Below are 22,463 nucleotides of genomic sequence, written 5' to 3'. Positions count from 1 at the left end.
CTGAGCCTTGAATGGCTGCCCCCATGGCTACAGAGCAGCTTGTTTATTTAAACTATAATAGGCTTTCTGAAGCAAACACACCAGTTTTACCAGTGCAGGGAACAGTACATTATATTTTACTTTGGTCCACTTTCATTTTTTATTGTTATTGTTCCTTTAAGTTGGTGATGAGACATTCAAGTAGAGATAGCAAACAAGCAGGAAGTGACCCAAGTTAAGGACTCTGGGTTGAGATTAGGAGAGGATTTTATATTGTATTATTAGAATAGAGGGGGTACTAGTAACCATATGAGTTGATTAGTCTTAGGGATATAAAGAAAAATAATAAGGGTCCCAAGACAGAGCATTGAGGGATACTCCATTTAAGAGACACATAAAAAATAAGTTGAAAGCCAGGACAGGGCAGAGCCACGAAGGCTAAGAGAATTATGGGACTGAAAGGGTGATCAAAGGTATCAAAAGCCCCAGAAAGATTAATAGTGAACATGCCAATAGTTATCTAGTTTAGAGCAGTTTTTGTTTAAATACCGTAAAACTATGTTTGTTGCCGATTAACAACTATATCTTTTATGTATTTGTAATCTAATAAGCTAAGGGGTGCCGGACATATGTTAATAGCCGGCATGATGTTCGAGTTGTTTTTTTTTAGGGTTTTGCTCGAAAACTCAATTCAAGTTTTTTCCCACCCAAAACTCTATTAATTTGAGTTTTCAGGTTGTTAACCCCAAACTTGCTGATTCAAGCTTTTTTTTACATTAGAAACCATTCGAGGTATATAAAACTCTCGAATTCGACCTTTTACAAATGACCCCCTTAACAATGAAATATTTTTGTAGCACATTTCGAAATTTCAGGCTGTGTTTAAAAACAAACGTTACAACATCACAATTCAAAACTCAAATTTACTTTATATCATAAACATACAGTATCAAAAAGTACATCCACAACTTGTTATATGGATAGTGATATAAGAAAAAGAGATATTCTACACTGAAGTGCATTCTCAACTGACTGACTATATTCTTTGTGTACAAAATCTATTAGTGCAACTTTTATTGCGCCTCTCAACTCCTATCCCGAATACAGGTTCCCACTGACTCATTTTGCCATTGTGTCGTTTCTACTCAGAGCCAGAATGCATGAGCTGGTGATTACTCTTCCTTTCCTTAAAGTGGACATGTTATATGAAATAACTGAGTGAGCTCTGGGAAATGGTCAAAACATGATCTTTTTAAATTTGTATACCACATTTATTTTACTTTTCTCATGATTACTAACCTGCAGTCTGGCACTTTTACTATTAAATTAAAAAATGTACCAGCCTGGAGTATGCAGCCCCATCTATTACACTGTTCTCAAGCACAAGAAATACATGGGAAAGTGGAAGAATGTGGCAGTTGCCAAGGGCAGAAAGTAAGTGACTTGAATTACTGGGGGTTCCAAACAAGTTGGTTAAAGGTGGATTTGCCTTTAGGTCTCCTTTAACATAGTGCACTTTATGGGTAGGGAGTCATTCAAAGCCTCAAGGCAAGAAACTAGTCATGACTGGGAAGAAAATGCTGGTTCAGGAGAAAAAGGTTAAACAATGACGCTTTTAGACACTACTGCAAAGGTTGTTTGACTTCCCAGCAGCAACTTCACACTGAAAGAATTTCTCCCACTGCAGTTAAATGTGAGTTTATGTTGTGGTTTTTGGAAGGGGCAAGATGGAGGGTTGGCGATCTTTCAGATAATACTAATGTCTTTCTTTACTGGCTATTTTACTGGGGCATTTATAAAAAAAATCATAATGCTGGTTTAATGCATGTTTTTTTTTTAAGTTCTGCTTGGTGTTCTTATACAGGTTCCACCGAAGGTCCCCTGGTATTCTTAAAGTTCTACATGGTATGTTCTTATGTACATACATATCCTGCTTCAACAAAGAAGGTAAAAATGTATAAATGCAAAATAGGCTTTTAAAACATGTTAACTGCTTAATGTCGATACCATAGCTGGTTTAAAAGAACATAGTCAAGTTTATATATTGATATCATTTTCAGCAGTAGCCCAAAGTTACGTGGTCCTTGTGCCTAGACATGACACAATTCTGTAAAATAATTGCGGAATAAGGAGAAGACTTTGTGCTCACAGTTTTGTGCTTTGTAGTGTCCATTTATGTCCATTTCCCCTTTATTCATGAATTCTTCATTACAGATATCCTTTCATTTATGGCGAATGAGAAATGTATGTTGAAAGAATCTGACTGCTGATATTCCTCAAAGTAGGGGTCTGGGAAAATGATGTCACAGTGGCTTCATTTATTTACCAGTCCATGTTGTATGAATTTCAATCAATGGCTGTATATCCTAAACATTCACAGTAATAATCTAAAAGGTAGTGGCAGTTTGTTCCAGTGTTTCATGCAAGTGGCTCAGCAAGTTAAGATGCTATTTCTGAAGCAGGGAGGCCTGGGTTCACCTGCACAGCCAGCTCCAAAAAAATACACGGCAGCAGGTGACTCTTTGTACCAAACAAACACTGTGTTCAGCATTGTGTATAATTATCAGCACAAAACATAAATTCAGCTTATATACAGCTACACATCCTTTTCTCACTTAGTACTTAATCATGAATGTCATTGTGTTTTTGTTTTTATTCATTTATTGTATTGTTCCCAGTCTTTTCTATTAACGTATTATTTTAATCTCCAAGTAGGGATATATAAATACAAACATACACACTCAAAAAAGTCCAGCTTTCAGTATAGCTTGTGTACATTGCGATGAACGATCGGAAAGCATTTTACAGTGGACTTCCTTTCTAGAAAAGGTAAGGTCAAAAGTCCTATTACATATTAAAACGACAATTAAAATTCTAGATTTCAGCACTGGTCACAAAGAAACATTCCTGTGCACATACGGCATTTGGTTTAAAAAAAAAGAAAGATTCAGTGATATATATATACTTCTCTTCTAATCTTTGGTTTACATTGAATGATACCTTTAGTGAAGTCACAATTAATTTGGTTTGATCATCCTCACTCCGTCACTATAACAATGGAAGATTTAACGTCACTAAATAGAAAATTTGCAAACCTAAGGTTGTGTGGTTGACTAGGCCTATATCTGGCACTCTACTTCCACTCTACATATACAGATTTCTCTGTAGGCGCTGCCATTTATCAGTATCAGAGCTGTTTATGTTTGTAGAGTTTGTTATTAACCTCATGGTAATTTGTCTAACACCAAAACATCAATGCTTATAGTTCCCAAAGCTGTTGTCAATCCCAGCACCCTGCTTGCTTTCTTATACTCTTACTGAATCGCCTGTTGCTGAGTGACTAAACCAAAAACATCATGAAGAGGCGGAAGTTGTCACAAAAGACTGACATATTCCCATATTCATTTGCATGATCATTAAAGGGGGGTAGTTAACTTTTAAATTAACTTTTAGTAAGATGTAGACAGTGATATTCTGAGACAGTTTGCAATTGGTCATAATTTTTATGGCTTTTTGTCCAGCAGCCCTCCAATTTGGTATTTTAATGGGGACCTGCCATCCTAAGAAACAATTCCATATTGTATTTTAGGATGTTAGTCAAGCAAAATAAACTTCACTTACACTATATAAATTAATGTGAGGAGTGCAATGATATCTAGGAAGTGCAGAAGCGAAAGTGAAAATATTATTGCCTAAGGCATAGAGGAGGGGCAAGCAACATGTGATTGACAGCCGAGATTTTTAAATGAGTTTATAAAAGGGATGGATATTTTAATTAAATTTAACTTTTAATTTACAGCTTGTTACGCCTCTGTGGATATTATTGTCATGGGCTTATTGTCCGTAGCAACTAGGCAGTGGTTTGAATAAATGATTGGAATCAGGAGAGGAGAGGGACTGATAAAGCAATAGTTGTTTTGCCTGCCGGGGTCATTGACCCCCATTTGAAAGCTACAAAGAGGTAGAAGGCAAATTACTCAAACTATAAATAAAAACAGTTAAAACAATTGCAAAGTTGCTAGGAATAGGACATTATATAACATACTCAAAGTTTACTTAAAAGTGAATCACCCCTTTGACTCCGGGAACCCCATCTCCAAGGACAAGCCACACCAAGGGTACATTCTCAATTGTTCCAGTTACAAAGGACAAAACCATGCAAATCTAATATACAATGAATGAATGAATGAATTAAATAACCATCATGCAATACCCAATACCTAATGCTGTTGAAGGATAGATAAACAATAGGTAATTGGGCTTATGATTTTAGTTAGAAGTTTCTCAAATGTTTTGCACAGTGTTTTTTTCACTTTTATATGCTAAACATATCACATGTATCAGAGATAAAGTTATATTATCTTATCATTCACTTGAGATGAATTAAGTTGGTGTCAGTCAATTATAAGTGTCCTGGATAGCATATATGATGAATACATAATAAGACTACAGAAAATAAACAGGAGTCCACTGTAGATTACATGTTGTTATATCCTTCAGCAGCCCTTAAAATCCAAGGTACAGTTAGATGGTTAATTAGTTCAATATATATATACACTTTACTTGTGTGCACTTTTGTCCTGAGTATACCTATGACTTGAGTGTTTTTGTTGATGGGCTCATTGTCCACACTGTTTGCCCCGCAGTCCATTCAGACTGTTCAACTTGGCAAGGCTGTTGTACGTTTCCCTTATGATCTTTATCTGTACCTCTAATGCTTTCTATGAACCATTTAACAAATGATGCAGGCAAACACCTAGTGGCATTTTCAAGACATCATACTATATATATACATTTCTTGTCAGTACCTACATTATTTAGAACAACAAGCACAGGTAACTGCTGTGCAGCCATAGACTGGACTGCAAAGCCAGATACACTGTTGAACAGCAGCTCCACTGCATGACCACCGTATTTGCTTGAGTTGTTGCCTTCACAACTTATTCCCTTTGACCCTGCATCTTGGACCCTCCAGTCTAGTTTTTTTCTCAATGAAAAATGAATTCTGGTCCCATCTCATTAGAGATTCCCAGCAGGCCCGGACTGGCAATCTGTGGGTTCTGGCAAATGCTAGAGGGGCTGCTATAAGGTCCCATATAAATTCAGTATTTAGTGGGCTGGTGGGGGCTGTTTGGGCCTCTGTGTGGGCTGATTGGGCCTCTGTGTAGCTGAAATGCAAGGGTCTATTTTAATTCTCAGTCCGGGCCTGATTCCCAGCATGCTCTGGTTGCTCCAGAATTTCTCTCTCAAACTATAAAACATTCTGCTCATTTAGAGGGGTTCTAGATCTGCAGTGTTTAGCAAAAACAGTATACATCATAAAACACACATACAGTCATAAAAATATATATATCAAAAAAAATATGTTTAAAGCCATAAATACATTTTCACTTCTAAGGTGCTCATTTGTCAAAAAGCATACTGCTTTAAAAGAAAATCCACTTTATAATAATGCATATGTTTCTCTAGGGAGCAACTCGCTGATTTAAGAATGAACCCACCTCTTAACGCCTTTTCGAACAATGAAGTTCCTATTTATGTGAACACTTTTCAAGAAAAATCACTTATTTAAAATTAAGAATCTTTTAAACAGGGAAATAGTTTTTTCCCCTACAACGGCATGTAAAATGTGCTGTTTTCCATAATGTTGTAACTGGGAGAACAATTTGTGGACCCTTCAACATAGGCAAGAATTCAGTCAGTACCCACTTCTTCTTCTTCTTCTCCTTCACTCTCCCAAACATCCTCAGAATCTCCTCCTTCTTCTTCACTTCCTCCAGCCCATCTGTCCTCTCCTTGCTGTATCTCTTCTACAGATTCTTCCACCTGTTCTGCTTCCATTTCCTCTTTTGCTCTCTCCTGATCTCTGTCAGCCCTTAGACTAACAGTTAAGACCAATGTCTGTAGGATTCCATACAGAGAGGCAAGTTGGAAAAGATACTCTTGAGCCAGCCACAGTAGAAAATACATGCCATATGTTGTGGCTAAGAAAATGGCAAGACCATGGATCCAGAGTTTTATGGCTCCACGTACACCAAAAATATCTAGGGTCACTTGGAACACTGGGGAAAAGAGCCAGAGGCATCCTAAAGTGCAAATGTCAAATATATGATGGACTAGATTGATGCAGATCTGTAAATGTTGAGCACTGATAGAAAACAATGAAGCTCCGTTGTCACTTTCTTTCTTCAGGCTTGGAAGAAGAGATCGTACAGTAGACAGAGTGGGCAGCGGTATAGCTGGAAAATGCCAATGCTTGGATTTTTCCTGTGGGTTGTAAGTGGTAGGTGGAGTACTCTGAGAAGTATTGAAAAGCTTTGATAGGAAAGCTGGAGTAGACGGCCACTGAAAAGACCGATGGAGGAACATCTGTAAAAGAGAAAAGAGTCATACAAGGCTTTTTTTTTCTCGTTTGTTCTTTTAAGAAAACTTCTTGAAAATAGTCTACAGAAAAAAGTAAAGAATACACAACAGACTGACAAATATGACTATTGACCTTGAGGTAACTTAAAGGGATACTGTCATGGGAAAACGTTTTTTTCAAAATGCATCAGTTAATAGTGCTGCTCCAGCAGAATTCTGCACTGAAATCCATTTTTCAAAAGAGCAAACAGATTTTTTTTATATTTAATTTTGAAATCGGACATGGGGCTAAACATATTGTTAGTTTCCCAGCTGCCCTCAGTCATATGACTTGTGCTCTGATAAACTTCAGTCACTCTTTACTGCTGTACTGCATGTTGGAGTGATATGACCCCCTCCCTTACCCCCCTCCCAGCAACCTAACAACAGAACAATGGGAAGGTAACCAGATAGCAGCTTCCTAACACAAGATAACAGCTCCCTGGTAGATCTAAGTACAGCACTTAATAGTAAAATACAGGTCCCACTGTGTCACATTCAGTAGGAGAAACAACAGCCTTCCAGAATGTAGTTTGATCCTAAAGTGGCCACATCAACCTCTGAGAAATCAGATAAAGGAACCAAGTCGGAGGTCCATAACAGTAGTCACCATGTAGGTCAGTGAGGAGACAATTTATTAAGTATGGAAAAGTGTCACAATTCCTTTAACTGTATGTCCTCTTGCCCAAACTTATTCTGTTCTTACCTTCTGATTGAGTGCTACCATGACAAAGCTTCAAAAACAACAAAAATAAGTACAGTAGGACACAGACTCCACACATTTAGCATCTTACCCAAAAACTGTGATAAAGCACAACTAACCAAAATGCCATCATGGCGCTCAGAGAATTCCACCACTAGAGTTACACGCAGGCTTTAAGCCAAGATCCTGCTTGTTTGGAAACCTTGCCAAATGAGCTGATCTAGCGGTTTATGGCAATCTGAAAGTAGAGCACTGTATTCCAGGCTACAACTTTAGTCCATTGCAAAACCTCCTGTAAATTAAACTGTGATATTAACTGGCTAGTTCTGCATTTCCAGCTTCCTTGTTTTAATGTTTTAGCTGTCATTTACTACTATACCTATATAGGTACAGATAGGCCGAAGTATCCTTTGCCCTCATGATGCTTGGCCCATAACCGATTTTGCTTCAGCATAACTGGGCACTGGTTACTTATAGTCATGTGGCCATTATGCATTATTTTACTAAACATAAACAGCAGTGTTATTATGTTTCAGTAATAAGAATCTGGCAATGTTCATAACAGGACACATTAAAAATCATCGCAAAATTAGTGATCCTCCACTGAAAGTATAAAGTATAAAGAACTTTACTGTTAACAAAACATGGAGAGATATGGCCAATGTTACACCAGGAACATTGAGAGGGTGTTGTTGCCTTGTAAAGTGAGCATTCTCCCAAAATTACCATTTAGAATCCATGGGTCTGTGCACATTACATAACATTTACTGCTTCACAGAGAATACTTTCATCACTCACACCAGAAACCAAATAGTCTACCATTGGAAGGGTATACCCTGCACAAAGCATCCTGCTAGCACTCTTAACCAACATCCAAGAACTGTGACACCACTAACCAGAATGTCACCATTGCACTTCTGTCTTTCTGCACTAGAATAAGCCCATCTTTTTTTATTTATTTCTAAGATAATGCACTAGTATTCCATGTGGTCTGGTCTCTTTAGAGACTCCTGTATGTAAACCCAAAAATACAATTTTGATGTAGAGCTGGAAGAAGAAATACAGAGCACGGCAGAAAAATACTGCTATCGATAGCAACATTTCCATACAATGCTAAAAATTGTAATGAATGTATATTAAAAGATGATTAGAATTACTTTTTCATTTTGTCTTTAGGCATACAAAGGTTTACAACCCATTTAAATTTTAGAAATTATTTTTTAAATACACATGGACTTCTGTCTATAGATACCATGTGAGAGCTTGGCCAAATAAAAAAAAAAAAACTAAGGCTAATGTCACCAAGCAACCAATCAGCAGGTAGAATTTACTGGTCACCTGTTTAAAAGCTAAACTATGGGTTACTGCAAACTTAGTATATTTTATTACATATGAAGTGTCTTCTGTGCTTGTAAAAAGAACACAGATACGGCTTGCTGCCATCCCATGTGAGGTGGCTGACACAAATGACAGCCGTCACTGTGCACACTGGGGAGGATTTTGAGTGTGTTTCGTCTTGTATGGGCTGTAACATGCAGATGCCATTCATGACAGTTACAGCACACACACACAGTGCAGTAGTGGCCATATTGCAATTTTCACTGCCAGCAGAAAAACATAAGTCATAGCAAAGTTAAAGGGCACTAAAAAAATGCAAAAATGTATATATTTTTCAAATTGCTGTTAGCAAAATGTAGACAGATATAGCCAGAAATGCAGTTGTAAAATATCAACTGCATAATGGGAAAAAAACCCTCTCTGGCTATTAGATTTCAGATAATATGCTTAGGCTGCTCCTTACTCCTATTTATTGCATTATCTCTACCCCTAAATGTACTACCGTATTGTAAAAATATACAGCGCTGCCTATGCAGCAGTACTATATATATACAGATTCTTACAGCTCTCTATGCATAAAGACAAAGAATGAGCTAAAAATAGCTTAGGGGCTATGGCACATGTATTTCTTTACCACAGCTACACTTCAACAAACCCTCCCTCCAGTCATTGCTCCTGATCGAAACGACTTAAAATTAAAAGAAATATACATAACGCACAATGCAGAATGCGCATTTTTCCAACAAGGCCCACTTGTCACTGCTTCATTTGCATCATGTCTATGAGGAATGGTGACAAATGGATATGGATGTTTTGTCTGCCACTACTCACAAATGGATGGCATGGGCAGATAAAATACCTCTTGTTCCACAGCCGTTAAGGCTATCATTTTGCACTAAATGGTCACTAACAACATAAAAATTATTCATTTGGCTTGACACAAAAAGCTAGCTCCTTTTAAGGGGCAAGAAGAGCTTAATTCACAGAGAGGTGCAAATATGTTAGGTATCCTGCAGTGAATCCCTATCACAGACAGACTTGCACCTGTTCAGTACAGTAATATCTGAAATTGTTAAGTGTAAGTCTGCCAAGGGGTGACTGAGAAAGTCTGACACGTGGTGGCATGGTGCTACATTACTTTTTACAACAGGCCAGTGCATTTTATCCCTAAAAGGAGCACCCACCCCAGGAAAAAAAGCTTTTATTTATAATTCAGTAGGGAGTGCCTAACATTTTGGCACCCACAAGTGATCTCGGCTTTACTTGTCCTTTGAATTAAAGTTTTTTTATTGCAGTGTGTTTGCTTTCTGCCCTGGCTTTTGCACAGTCTCAGCTAGACAGACATACGCCATATTCATATCTGGTCAAAAAGTTCCTGCCAAATAAAAGAGAATGTGTGTTACAGAGACAGCCCAGAGTAACTGAACATTTTAGTTGTTCACCTTTGAGTTAACTTTTAGTATGATATAGAGAGTGATATTCTAAGACAATTTGCAATTCGTTTTCATATTTAAAGTGATACTGACACTAAAAAACAACTCTTTATAATATGCATGTACATTAAAAGTTACCTATAGGTCATGTTAATCGTTTTTTTGCTTTTAGGTCTACTTTTGTAAGTAATTGTTCCTAAACCTGACAGTTTTGCCAACCTGACGGTCCCTTCTCAACTTGTCAGAGTTTATAATGCTAAAGGACTTATGCTGCACAAATATGGCAGCTCCCTCATAAGGGAACATGGGGAATGTATAGGTAATGTGAAAGACAATGTTATGATAGATGTAAAAAAGGTTTCATTTCTGGCGTCAATATCACTTTAATTATTTGTGGTTTTCGAGTTATACATTTTTTTATTTGCCAGCTCTCCAGTTTGCAATTTCAGCAAGTATTTGTTTTTTTTTTTAAATCTCTTTTATTTTCCGAAAAAGAAATATGCAATAACAATTAACAAGCTTTGGTCATTTCAGTATTATCTACAGTATAGGGGAGGGGATGTTAGTAAAGGAGAATAACAACCTTAGAATGTTCTTTCAGCAAGTATTTGAAGGCAGGAAAGAGTCAGAAGAAGGCAAATAATTAAAAATAAATAATGAAGACCAATTGAAAGGTTACTTTGAATTGGCCATTCTATAACATACTAAAAGTTAACTTAAAGGTAAACCACCCATAAAGCATGGAATCTTCATGATCTGCTTGTATACAACTTTGGTTTGCTTTACAGATCATTTTACATTTTGCTAGCAAAAGTAAAACCTTTAACTCCAATTATAAATCACCCACAGTGTATTTTGGCAGTAACCAGAGGCTGTTTGTCATCAATAATCAATTCCTATGCCTGCTTATAAGTTTTAACACTTAAATTTAGGGGGTTATTTATCAAAGGTCGAGTTTTAGAGGGCTGTGAGTTTGAATGAACTCACAACTCGAATATTTTATGATTTATGAAAAATGGAAAAAACTTGAATCAGTGAATTCGAGATGAACAACCAGAAAACTCAAATTAATTGAGTTTTACGCAAGAAAAAAAATAGAACTGCTCGAATTAATCGAGTTTTTGAGGGAAACCCATTGAAAAAGAAGCAGCAACATGATTAAGGCTATTAACATCTCCAAATGGTCCAAGGGACCTCTGTCATTGACTTCTACATGACCTCAACAGGTTTAAGCTGGACTATTTACGGATTCGAGCTATTTTCAGCTTTGGGGTGTAATAAATGACGAAAAATTTATTTTAAGGTTTTTTTTTATAAAACCAAGTAAAATTTGAGTTTTCTTTTAACCTGAAATTTAGCGTTTTTGGCTGAAAACTACCCTCAAATATTTTAGGAAAACACAACTTTCCTCCTACTAGGATAGGTGTCAGTTAGCTGCTTTAAACCAGGTCAGTGTTGTTAGTACTTTATGCATTCTGCCCTACCTGTCAGTGCAGGACGGGCCTATGCAAAAGAAATCAGGTAAGAAAATCTGCTTATTCTTCTCCTCAGGGAGCAGTATAATGGTGCAAAAAAAACCCTCAAAATGATCTATGAGCCAACCTAAAACCCCAGCACAGGATATGATACATAACACTGCAATTAAAGACAAGTTTTCCCATGTTGTGATTGTGGAGATGACTGTTAATATTCTTTTCTCACCTTTCACCTCGTTTCTGTGCTGCTGATATTTGTTTCCTGGGAATCTTTTCACTGCAGCTCCCCACGTCCTCTTTGTTCTTGGAACGGCTTCTTTTCAGCCTCCTTCATTTAATCACATATGAAGATCACCTTATTCCTACTCAGGAACGTATTTGTCTTTGTGATGCAGAGACTGACAGGCAGAGTCCGTTTCCAAAGAGCCTTTGTCTACAGCTGCTCTTCCCTGGTCCGTGCCAGGCCTCACTGCACCCACAAATTCATCGTCTTCCAGTCTCCCGATTGCTTCTCCACTTTCATTCATTCAGTTCTATAAATACTCATTCCCCTTTCAGTCTCCTGCCTGTACGTTGCTCATCTCTCGCTGCAGTTTATCTCTATGGAAAAAGTACTTTGGAGCAGCACTAGGTGTGGTCTGCCTAATTTTCTGATCTAGCCCTCCCTCCTCCACTTCCTGGGCTCTCTCGGCTTCATACCCGGAATTCCAAAGGGTGCAGCTGCTACGGTAAGCCGTGTGGGACAACTACTTTGCCGTTGTCAAAACATGTTTATTCCCCATCCCTCCTGGTTAATCAAGTTCTACAAGCAGGAGGCGACTCACGATAAACTGGGGAAGGGCAAACTGCTCTTGAATTCCTCTGTAAGATTATGAAAGTATTACAGTAAATAGTCTTTGTTTTATTTAATATGAGGATTTTAGCAAGCTGGGTTTCTATGACAGTTACTGTAGGTGCACTAGTGCACATCATATCAGCACAAAGCTTAAGGGAAAAGACAAAAAAGGGTAATAATATGTGTAATATGTTTAACAACCATTGTATGTCGTCAGTACACACCTATGATTCACACAAAGTTCAACCCAAGTCAAGTACAAAGAGTTTTAGTCCTGCAACACAAATAAAACAGCTAAAAGGTATATTCAACACAAGTCCTATTCATCAACCTCATGATGAACAAGGTGCCCCTTTTTATATCATCCTGACATCTAGCAGTTTACCTAGCACAATCTGATATGGTGCTTCCCCTTTACAGGGTATTAAACCCAATTTGATAATGCTATTGGCTAGAGAATTTAATGCAGTAAGGCAGGGTAAGTAGGAGAGCAAAAAGTTGAAATGGGTAAACAACCATTTCATTAAAAAAAAATGTATTATGACTACTGTCCATTCTGGAAGTGCAACATCACCTACAGTTTCTATTCCTTTCTGCAGCATCGTCCTGGTTGGTCCAAGCTTCCAACAGTCTCTATTTACCGCCTCGCCAATAAAGGTATCGCCAAATGGCATTGAATTTCTCTGGGCAGCCACTTGCCAGTAGGTCAGGTTCTGATTTTGGAAGGAGTAATTTACCAAGAATTGTAGGGCAGGGAGGTTGAATGGATTTCTAGTGCATTAAACTGCTTTTTTTTGGCATAGTATAGTAACTGTAAGTAGCACATCCTTGAATGTGGATAAAGTTGAAGGGCACCTGTTAATCCTAGCAGGCAGAGTTCCAGGAAGTGAATGTTTGGGAAAGACTGTACCCCACAATCTGGGAGTTTTCAAGGATGAGCTGTCCAAATAAACCCCCAGATAGGTAGTATGGTTGACGTTTATGGCCAATTAGAGGGCTCCTGATGCGGTGGCCTTAGTGGGCCCAGACCCCCACCAGTACGATGCTGAGGGCACACTTCCATTACAATTACAGTATCAATAGTAACTGATCACAAAATGGTCATGTTGGCACTGTCTCTTTTAGTCTATTCACCTGAGGGGACAGGCTACAGAAATATGGTATCCAGTGCCACTGTTTGACTTATTAAATCAGAATCTTGAAATAAATAAAAAAAAGTAACAGCTTCCACCTAAAACCAGATGCCATAGAAGTCATATTTGCAACATTCAATACATTTGTTGAAGTTGAGATTAATCCATTTGAGACGTTTAATAAATATGAAAAACACTATCTCACCAAAAGTTATTTTTATGAGTTTGCTCTCTTTGCACAGTGAGAAGGGTGGTGTGATTAATACCAGTCTTTTATTAGGGTTACATTCTTTCTTCTGTTATATGGGTCTTTTGTATGCTTTTGGTTGCTATCTGGTTACTGTAGTAACTAATAATAAACAGAGCCACTGTTCTGACTCACCGCTAATCTGTTTAAAAAAAGCTTGCAAGGTCCGAGAGTGCATTCACCGGATACAGGCTCCCTGGGCATCCCACTCAACATGCCATAGAATAGAAGAAAGTGGAGTACCGCAACACCAGACAACTTTAAAAACTTGTCGCTTTATTTGTCAACATTAAAAAACAAGTTTTTTACAAGTTTTCTACACTTTCTTTTATTCTACTGTAGTAACTGACCCTAGCAAGCTTGCAGCACTTTCACAGAGTGGAAAAGAGACAAATACATCACCAGATAATGCCCAACTGCATCCATCATGTCAATCAAAAGGGTGGGAATTGCCTGGAAAGACCAAATAAGGAAGTGAATAGTTAGCACAAACATTTTTGGCTCAAATAGAGAACTTGAAAGGCTTGAGGATCAATACCTTAAATAATAGCCCAGGGCGGAATTCACAAATGACAAGTAAACTGATAATAAGGTTGAAAAAAAATATTATTGCTTTTAAAAGAACTTGCTCCAGAAGTGCCTCTTTTGCAGTGTAAACAGGCAAGCCTTTATGTATATTATAGATACCCCATACTATTTTCACCGTCTTATTAATAATAACTGTACCATTGTTTGTGTTTATTCCTTATAAAGCATTGTATATATCTGTGTTATAAATAAATGCAATACAATTCAAATATAATATAATACAATACAACTTTCTTTCCGTAAGGAGAACAATATTGTAATTCATATTTTGATGGGGTTTACCAGTGCTTTGTAAAAGGGAAGTCTTGCTGTCTCATCCAGTGACAATTTGCTGAGTGCATATTATACAACAAGCTGGTGTACAGTAGGTCTTACTTTAGCCTTTTAACATTACTATTCTCAATTGTCAGACAGCACATAACTACAGCATTACAGGGCCTCGAACCCTTGCATGTTTAACTCAAAAGGCAGCTAGTATCTCAGCCAAAAAGCAAGATAGAACTATTGCAAATTATGGTTATCAGACAGAATCTGGACCAATGTCACCAAATGCTCTGGGTGTTTTCTCTACCTAATGAAAAATATTAATATTAATATTGCCCGCAAATCATCTGTGTCTGTTGCCCACCCTTTGTCCTGAAAGAAATATCCTTTATGGGCCACCTGCAGTTTCAGAGTCTGCTTCCAGATACTGACCCTAATAAACACATTGCATTTTTAAAGGATAACATGCACATTAAACACAAGCCAAGTATATATGACTTGCATTATAAATATAAAACACCCAAGGCTAGTAGCACACAGCAGATTTTGCACCCATGATTTTAAGTAAAGAGGCACCACACTGCCTACTACAGCAATATCCTAAAATCACTTTGAGGAGATACACAGGGTCAGGCCCGGACTGGCAATCTGTGGGTTCTGGCAAATGCCAGAGGGGCCGCTGTAAGGTGCCATGAACAGTCACTATTTATTGGGCTGTTTGGGTCTCTGTGTACCTGAAATTCCAGGGCTCATTTTGATTCCCAGTCCAGACCTGCACAGGGTTAAGTTTCACAACTGGTTCAGGAAGTCCTAGTTTGTTACTTATATCCTTTGGGAGGGAACTACACAAGGGTGTTATGACAAGTTCCTGTCCACAACTATTTAATGGGAGGGAGCTAATGGTTTCTTTCCTTCGGACTCCACGTATTACCAGGGGTAGATACTGCATGGAAGTTGCAAATAACTTGTGCCCTCAAGGACCCACCTTGGACTGCTAGCAAGTATCTTTTATTATTGTTGTTAAACCATAAAAGTCATATCTGCTTTCTGATACAAGTGCCTGCATGTCTACCTTGTATCTGTCACTGCAGGGGTCAAACTACTTCATGTGGATTGATTTGTACTAAGCAAGTACTTGGTTTGTGTTAAAGGGATGGTTTGTGTTAAAGGGGTTGTTCACCTTTGAGTTAACTTTTAGTATGATTTAAAGAGTGATATTCTAAGACAATTTGAATTTTTTTTTCTTTATTTGTGGTTTTTGAGGTTTTTTTTTTTAGCTTTTTATTCAGCAGTTTGCAATTTCAGGCATTTCATCTTGTTGCTAGGGTCCAAATGACCCTAGCAACTGTGCTTTGATTTTAATAAGAGACTGGAATAGGAGAAGGCCTGAATGGAAAGATGAGCAATAACAATACATTTTTTTGATGGGGGTCAGTGACCCATTTGGAAAGAGTCAGAAGGTGGCAAATAATGCAAAAACTATGCGAAATAAGACCGGAAGGCCAGTTGAAAAGTTGCTTAGAATTAGTCAGTCTATAACATACAAAAAGATGAACCACCCCCTTAAATTTATGGGTAAAAATGGCACATTTTAAACAACTTTTCAATTGACCCTTTTTTTTTCTTTTTTTAATAGGTTTTTTTTTTTTGTTTTTTTTGCTTCTGACTTTTTCAAGCTTTTAAATGGGGGTCATTGATCTAAAAACAAATGCTCTGTAAAGGCTACAAATCATGTATTGTCAGATCACTTGAGGGACTCCACACTTTGCAATTTAATATACATAATACAGCCAACAACATTCATTTATTATGACGGTGGCACATGGAATGTTATGTAGTACGTACCGCAGATTAAAAAACATCCATAGTCTCTTTCCCAAAGCAAGAATGTACATTGCCAGTGGGAAACGAAATGTATTTGGTCTTGCCAATAAAGTTTAATTTGACTGGGGGCGGGACTTAGGCTGCCACGCATTGCTCTGCAATTACGCAGTTATGAGCACTTCCTGTGAGGAAAGGATATGCCTGGCCCTCATTTCAACCTAAGCACGAGGCGGTCAGGATGGATCGCGCTCCAGCTCCGGTATGCGATTTTTTTTTTTCTCATCTTTCTCTCCCCTGGGGCACTTTCCATTTAAAGGAAAGGGTAATATAATACTAGGCTATGAATCACCCTATTTTTTTTTTTTTTTTTTTAAAAAATATTTTGCTTCAGATTTTTCAAGTAGCCCTTTAGTAAAAACTTTTCAGGTTGTGCATTCATTTCTTGAAGTTTTTCTGATCGTTTTATGCTGGAAAGGGTTTTTGTAATTTGGTATAAAGTAACTGGTTGTAAAACTGGTTATACATGAATGCAAAACAAAAGAGCACTGCATGTAGCTAGGGTTAAGTATTCAGACAAAAAGGGAGGGAAAGATCCCTGTAATCTGATCCATTTACTGCACAACTTCATACTCCCCCCCCCCCCATATGCAGCGAATAGTTATGCACAGCTTTCCAGTACTGCCTTCCCCCTAACCCCTCTGCTTTCAGACTCCCCCCCCCCTCTATGCTCAGTCAGCATGCTCTCTATTCTCCTACTTCCTTTGCCCTCACCATACACTGTGACACGTGCTCCAACTGCCATCTTCTTCAGCATTCCTACTCTAGTCTCCCCACCATACCACAGAATATATTCTTCCATTTTTTTGTTCCCCATCTCTACATTCCTCCTAGGGTTACCAGGTCTCATTATCCAAACCAGCCAGAGGCAGCTACATAACCAGCCTGAAACTAGCCAAGAGCCACTTCAAAAGTAGCCCAAAAAATAGCACAATATGTGCAGTAAAAAAAGTAAAGCATAAATGAATGCATTTGATAATACACCTTTTTCCAATTTTTCATGGTTTTTACAAATTTTTCCATGAAGCAAAATGGGACAGATTCACCAGGGGCATAACTACAAAGGGGGACCCATAGACATACACCTATAGACATTTTGGTTTCCTGCAGATTTTCCCCAAAATTGTCATATTCAGGCAAGTCACCGGAAAATGTGAGTGCTTAAGAGTGACTAGAGACTGGGGTACAGAGCCCAAAAACTGGTAACTCCTGAATTCTACACCAGTCCCATTGCATGCTGGGTATTTTAGTCTTTAAAGTTGGCAAATCGTTACAAAAACTACATTACCGAACAGGCATTGGAAGACAGACTTTTATTAGTGCAAGGAAAAAAAACTTTTGATGGTTTCCAAAGTACGAACCAGCCAAAGGCCCAAAAGGTAGCCCCTTGGCTAGTCTGTACTTTCAAAACCTGCCTGTATTTTAAATTAGTAGCCCAATTTGGCTAGAAAACCACCATCCTGGCAATCCCACTGTAGGAGGAGTGTGTCTGTCTGTCTGTCTGTCTGTCTGTCTGTCTGTCTGTCTGTCTGTCTGTCTGTCTGTCTGTCTGTCTGTCTGTCTGTCTGTCTGTCTGTCTGTCTGTCTGTCTGTCTGTCTGTCTGTCTCTGGGAGGAAAGGGGGTGGGGTGGGACAACAGTACTAGGAATGCTGTTGGAAGTCTGACAATGGGGAAGTAGTGCAAGGATGACCATGAAAGGGGACGGCACAGTGCTGGAAAGCTTTGCAGCAGGTATTATCAGCATTTTGGGAGAAAGAAGCCTGGAGATTTGTTTACATTGGAGCTCTGAAAGGGTGGGGGGAGAGCATAAAATTGTGTAGTATACAGACTTGTCTGTTCATTACTTAAAGCTTAGCTGTTGCCAAAATAAATGTAGATAGGACTTTCTGCTGTTACCCTTCAGCTTCTCCATTTTCCTGTTCCTTCTCGCTGCTCTAGGGGGTATAATCTTAATGTGAGCTGGCTACCTCTGATTTTTCACATGGAGTTTTGCACTCCCAAGTTTGAAAGCTGAGGCTTGAGGTCTCTTACACTGATTGTTTTTGTTAGATGACGGCAAATAGACATTAGAATCTTTGTTTTAAAGGTGAAATATATTACGAATATTAGCAGAAATGCAACAGGTGCACTTTAAGCTTACTGCATAGGTAATTCCCTCTTCTCTTATAGGATCTAAGCTGGGTTAGAACGTCAAAACTGGGTAAGAGTCTGCCTTTAAAACATATTACTTGGAGGGCTGGACATGATGAGAAGACTTGCTGATCCCTTATGATTAGAAATACCGCAGCGTTCTGACTGGCCCTTCCCTCCCATGAATACTCTCTGGTGATTGTACTGAAGTCTAACCTACTGTTTTTTCTTCTTCCTATCCTTATACAGTCATGAGGCATTTACTCTGCATAAAAAGGTAAATATTTGATTCCAGCTCCGCGCAGGCATCATTATGAAAGAACCCTTGAGTAGACATAATATTGTCCTTCTATAAGAGGAAGATGAGTGCTGTCAGTGTAAAAATCGGTTGTAATTAATGACCCAAAACAACACAACTTTAGTAAATGGAGGTCTCATTTGCCATAAGCTTGACAGTTGCTCACGTGGCTTGTCATAAAACATGATTTCTGAATTGAACTTTAATTAAACATCGGCAAAACAGAAGCCCAGTGTCTGTTCAGATGTTAAAATATAATTTTGTACCTAAAGTTTAGTGGATTATGCAGACTAGACTGGTTTTTCTGTGCTGTTAATCAACTTTTATGCAAGTGTGTATGATGACATCTTGACTAGAGTCTCTGAAATATTATGAAGCTTTAAGTAAACGCTCTGACACACTTCAGCCAATAAAACTGTATGGAATTACTGATGTGCCAACAGAATGTAACTAATATATATATATGTTTCTTTTGTAGTAACACTGGAAGCCTCAAATGAACACCGCTGGCATAATGTAAGCTTACTTAATATGCATCTATAGCTGCTGCATGGCTGATGAAAGTGTTGGACTAGAGTCTCTGACCTAATGTTGATGCTTTAGTAAACGCTCTGACATGCGGCAAATATCTAGTGGAAATTAAATGTCACTTGTATTACTGGTTTCATGTTGCTCTACTCATGTTTGTTGCAGTTTAAAGGTGCTCTGAAAGCTCGAATTTGTGCATGAAGGTAGTTGGAGATGGGGAGGGTGTGTTAAATTTCCTTGAATTATGTAAGGGTGGCTTTGCATAAAATTTCAGATTAATAGTTAACTGGTTTTAACCATGACTTTTTTGACTGTCTCAAATACCCTTATCTTTAGGAGGCAGGAATTGTGATGCTCCATTATTTTCTATAATAGTCCATGTTCTGCCTTTGTCTTTACCAAATGACTGACTATTGGTATTATATTGTTGGAGGTAGTTGGTGTAAGTAGTAATTGAAGATGGGTAAACATGTATTTTGTTATACAGGCTTCTTTGGAGGAGAGGGGCTAACCATGGCTATTGCTGTGAGGGAGCCTAAAAATCGGATGGGATGCAAATAAAGATGTCTGCCAACACTCTGCACATAGATACAAGGTACAGGAGAGCCCTGTGTATTGGTTTGTTCCCTTTAATGTGCCACCAAGGTGATTTGGGAGGGAGCTGGGATCCTAGTCGGCTGTGTAAAGTTCCTTTTAAAAGGAATTAAGCCAATTTTTGACAAACTCCTCCAGTTGGGCTTTAAAATACATGTTGCTTGTTAAGTATACATGAGCAGTAGCTGTTGTGATGTTACAGGTAAGTCAGTCTGTTAAATCAGCAGTTAATGTGTGGGTATTTAAAGAGTGCTTCTGACACAGTATCACAATCCATTCAAAGTTAACATGTTGAAAAAACAAGGGACATAGTCACAGAATCCATCATTTCATAATGGAACAAGGTGTGTGTGGGGGGGGGGGAGTGAGTTTGCATGCCCTGAAAGCTTAGGGGAATACATCCCTGAGAATCTGACTAATGGTTTTCTTTAAAGGAACAGTTGTGTATGATGACATATTGACTAGAGTCTCTGAAATATTGTGATGCCTAAAGTAAACGCTCTGACACACTGCTGCCATTAATACTATGTTGAATTACAGATGTGCCAAGCAATCTAAATTATATGTACCTTTGTCTGCAGGTAGTAACACTGGAAGCCTCAAACTATCACCACTGGCATAAGGTAAGCTTTCTTAATTAATATACATCTGTATCTGCAGCATGACTGATGAAAGTGTTAGACTAGAGTCTCTGACTTGATATTGATGCTTTAGTAAACGCTCTGACATGCTGAAACTAAATCTCACTTGTAATACTAGATTCATGTTGCTTTACTTGAAGGTAGTTGTGGGGATGGGGTAGGGTGGCCTTGCATACAAATTCAGATCAGATAGTTAACTGATTTTAACTTTAACTTGACCCTAATACCCTTATCTTTAGGAGGCAGGAACTGTGATGCTCCATTATTTTTCAGATTACTTCTGCCTATTCCTCATTACCAAATAACTTGCGCTGGTAACTTTCAGTTGACTTGTTTTTGGGTTGTTCTCCATAAACCGTGACCCCCCCCCCCCCCAGGCTGGTTTAGAAGGTGAAAAACTTTGCCCTTCAATACTAGAAAAACATTCACAAATAAAAAAAAATAGAAAGTAATTTGGAAAGTCTTTCTGGTGATCTATCTAAAACCAACTGAACTGGAAAAGGTGTAGTAAAGGGGAGTAAACATTTTATTTTTCTATACAGGCTTCTTTGGAGTGAAAAGCTAATCATTGCTGTCAGGGAGCCTAAAATCAGATGTGATTTAACCAAAGATGGTGGCTGCCATGACAAGGTAATGGGGAGCTCTTTTTGTGTCTATATGTATGTGTTTCCTAATTTGAACCTCTCTATTATTTTATCTTTAATCCTACATGTGTGTGTGATGACATCTTGACTAGAGTCTCTGAAATATTATGAAGCCTAAAGTAAACGCTCTGACACACTTCAGCCATTAATACTGTATGGAATTACTGATGGTGCCAAAGGAATGTAACCACTATATATCTTTGTCTGCAGGTAGTAACACTTGAAGCCTCAAACTCACCACTGGCTTAAGGTAAGATTATTTACACAATAGGTTCAAGGAGAGCACTGCAAGCAATATGCTGTGAAATGCACCACACTGACTACAATATACGACATGTTTCGGGCCATTCGTGCCCTTTAGTGTGAAGCTTATTTAATATAAAAGTAGCTGCAGCATGGCTGATGAAAGTGTTGGACTAGAGTCTCTGAATAAAAGTTGATGCTTTAGTATACGCTCTGACATGCTACAAATATCTAGCCAAAAATTAAAGGGGTGGTTTGTATCTTTACATTTTAGTATTTTATAGATTGTCCTAGCAATGTGAAATTGACCTTTTAATATTTAATTGCGTTCATCCTAAATCTTTTCAGCTTTCAAATGGAGGTCACTGAACCCAACCGCCAAATAACTTTCAATTTTGATAGTGTTTTTTTCTTTTCTTTCTACGGAGACACTCTCCTATTCATGTACCACAGTCATTCACACTACTGTAAACAAACAAGACCCTAGACACCAGATAGCTACTGAAACTAGGCAAAAAGCTAAACTGGAAAGCACACAGGAATAGCAAATTGTCTGAGCATTTTAATGTCTCATACTAAGTTAGTTTTTAGATGAACAAACCCTTTAATACAGATTTGTCAAATAGTTGAGCAGTTTTCACAGATGAGGTGGATCACAAGGCTAAAGATGTTTGTTTTTTGTTATACAGGTCTGCACTCTGAAGGGGAAGAGATGGAAACAGTAACTTAGAGGAGCAATGCTAAATATCTGTATACAAAAATGTTACATTATTTATTTAAAGTCTTAATAAACCCCTTTGTGTTTGTAGTCTGTTTTGGAGTGATGTCACATGGGAACACTAGGATTTTTTTTTTTTTTTAGTTCTGTCAAATTCAAATGAAATTGTTTCTTGCCACACAACTGGCAAAAAGATCTGAAAGCAGAATTTGCTGTGAATGGATCACCTCATTCAATAACTTCATCTGGATATGCAATGGCAACAGATTCTCATGCTTAAGCTGGCCACAGACGCAAAGATCCTATCCCAAGAATCAAGGATTCTCACGATTTTCAGTGTGTATAGAGTTTTAACATTTTTCGTCCAGTGGAGATCAGTCATTTGGTA

General features: G+C 38.1%; 1 protein-coding gene and 1 long non-coding RNA gene across 17 annotated transcripts; one reads left to right on the top strand and one right to left on the bottom strand.

Annotated features, from left to right (window-relative positions):
- Positions 1–888: 888 nt before the first annotated feature.
- On the bottom strand, positions 889–16,333 carry LOC108698563 (uncharacterized protein C6orf47 homolog). Of its 5 annotated transcripts, none has more exons than XR_005963388.1 (4): positions 16,243–16,257; positions 13,948–13,998; positions 11,557–12,191; positions 889–6,348 (listed from the first exon to the last, which is right to left on the bottom strand). XR_005963388.1 is itself a non-coding variant. In XM_018230150.2 (2 exons), the coding sequence occupies exon 2, from the start codon at positions 6,346–6,348 to the stop codon at positions 5,674–5,676; it is 675 nt and encodes a 224-aa protein (XP_018085639.1). In that variant the 5' UTR covers positions 11,557–11,697; the 3' UTR covers positions 5,328–5,673. The 5 variants fall into 5 exon arrangements, 1 of the variants encoding a protein (XP_018085639.1); XR_005963389.1 differs by lacking the exon at positions 16,243–16,257 and adding an exon at positions 15,132–15,173; XR_005963387.1 differs by having other exon boundaries at positions 11,557–13,998; positions 16,243–16,333.
- LOC108698564 lies at positions 11,920–22,165 on the top strand. Of its 12 annotated transcripts, XR_001932673.2 has the most exons (10): positions 11,920–12,058; positions 12,765–12,822; positions 18,449–18,479; positions 18,659–18,686; positions 19,186–19,223; positions 19,723–19,830; positions 20,411–20,452; positions 21,013–21,100; positions 21,325–21,364; positions 22,047–22,165. It is a non-coding gene; the product is annotated as an uncharacterized LOC108698564 (long non-coding RNA). The 12 variants fall into 12 exon arrangements; XR_005963391.1 differs by lacking the exon at positions 18,449–18,479; XR_001932674.1 differs by lacking the exon at positions 12,765–12,822 and having other exon boundaries at positions 12,042–12,058.
- The last annotated feature ends 298 nt before the right edge of the window (positions 22,166–22,463 follow it).

This window comes from Xenopus laevis, chromosome 8L, assembly GCF_017654675.1.
Source record: "Xenopus laevis strain J_2021 chromosome 8L, Xenopus_laevis_v10.1, whole genome shotgun sequence".
Classification (NCBI taxonomy): domain Eukaryota; kingdom Metazoa; phylum Chordata; class Amphibia; order Anura; family Pipidae; genus Xenopus; species Xenopus laevis.
The sequence above is the reverse complement of the archived record's forward strand: the minus strand, read 5'-3'. Positions and strand labels throughout refer to the sequence as shown.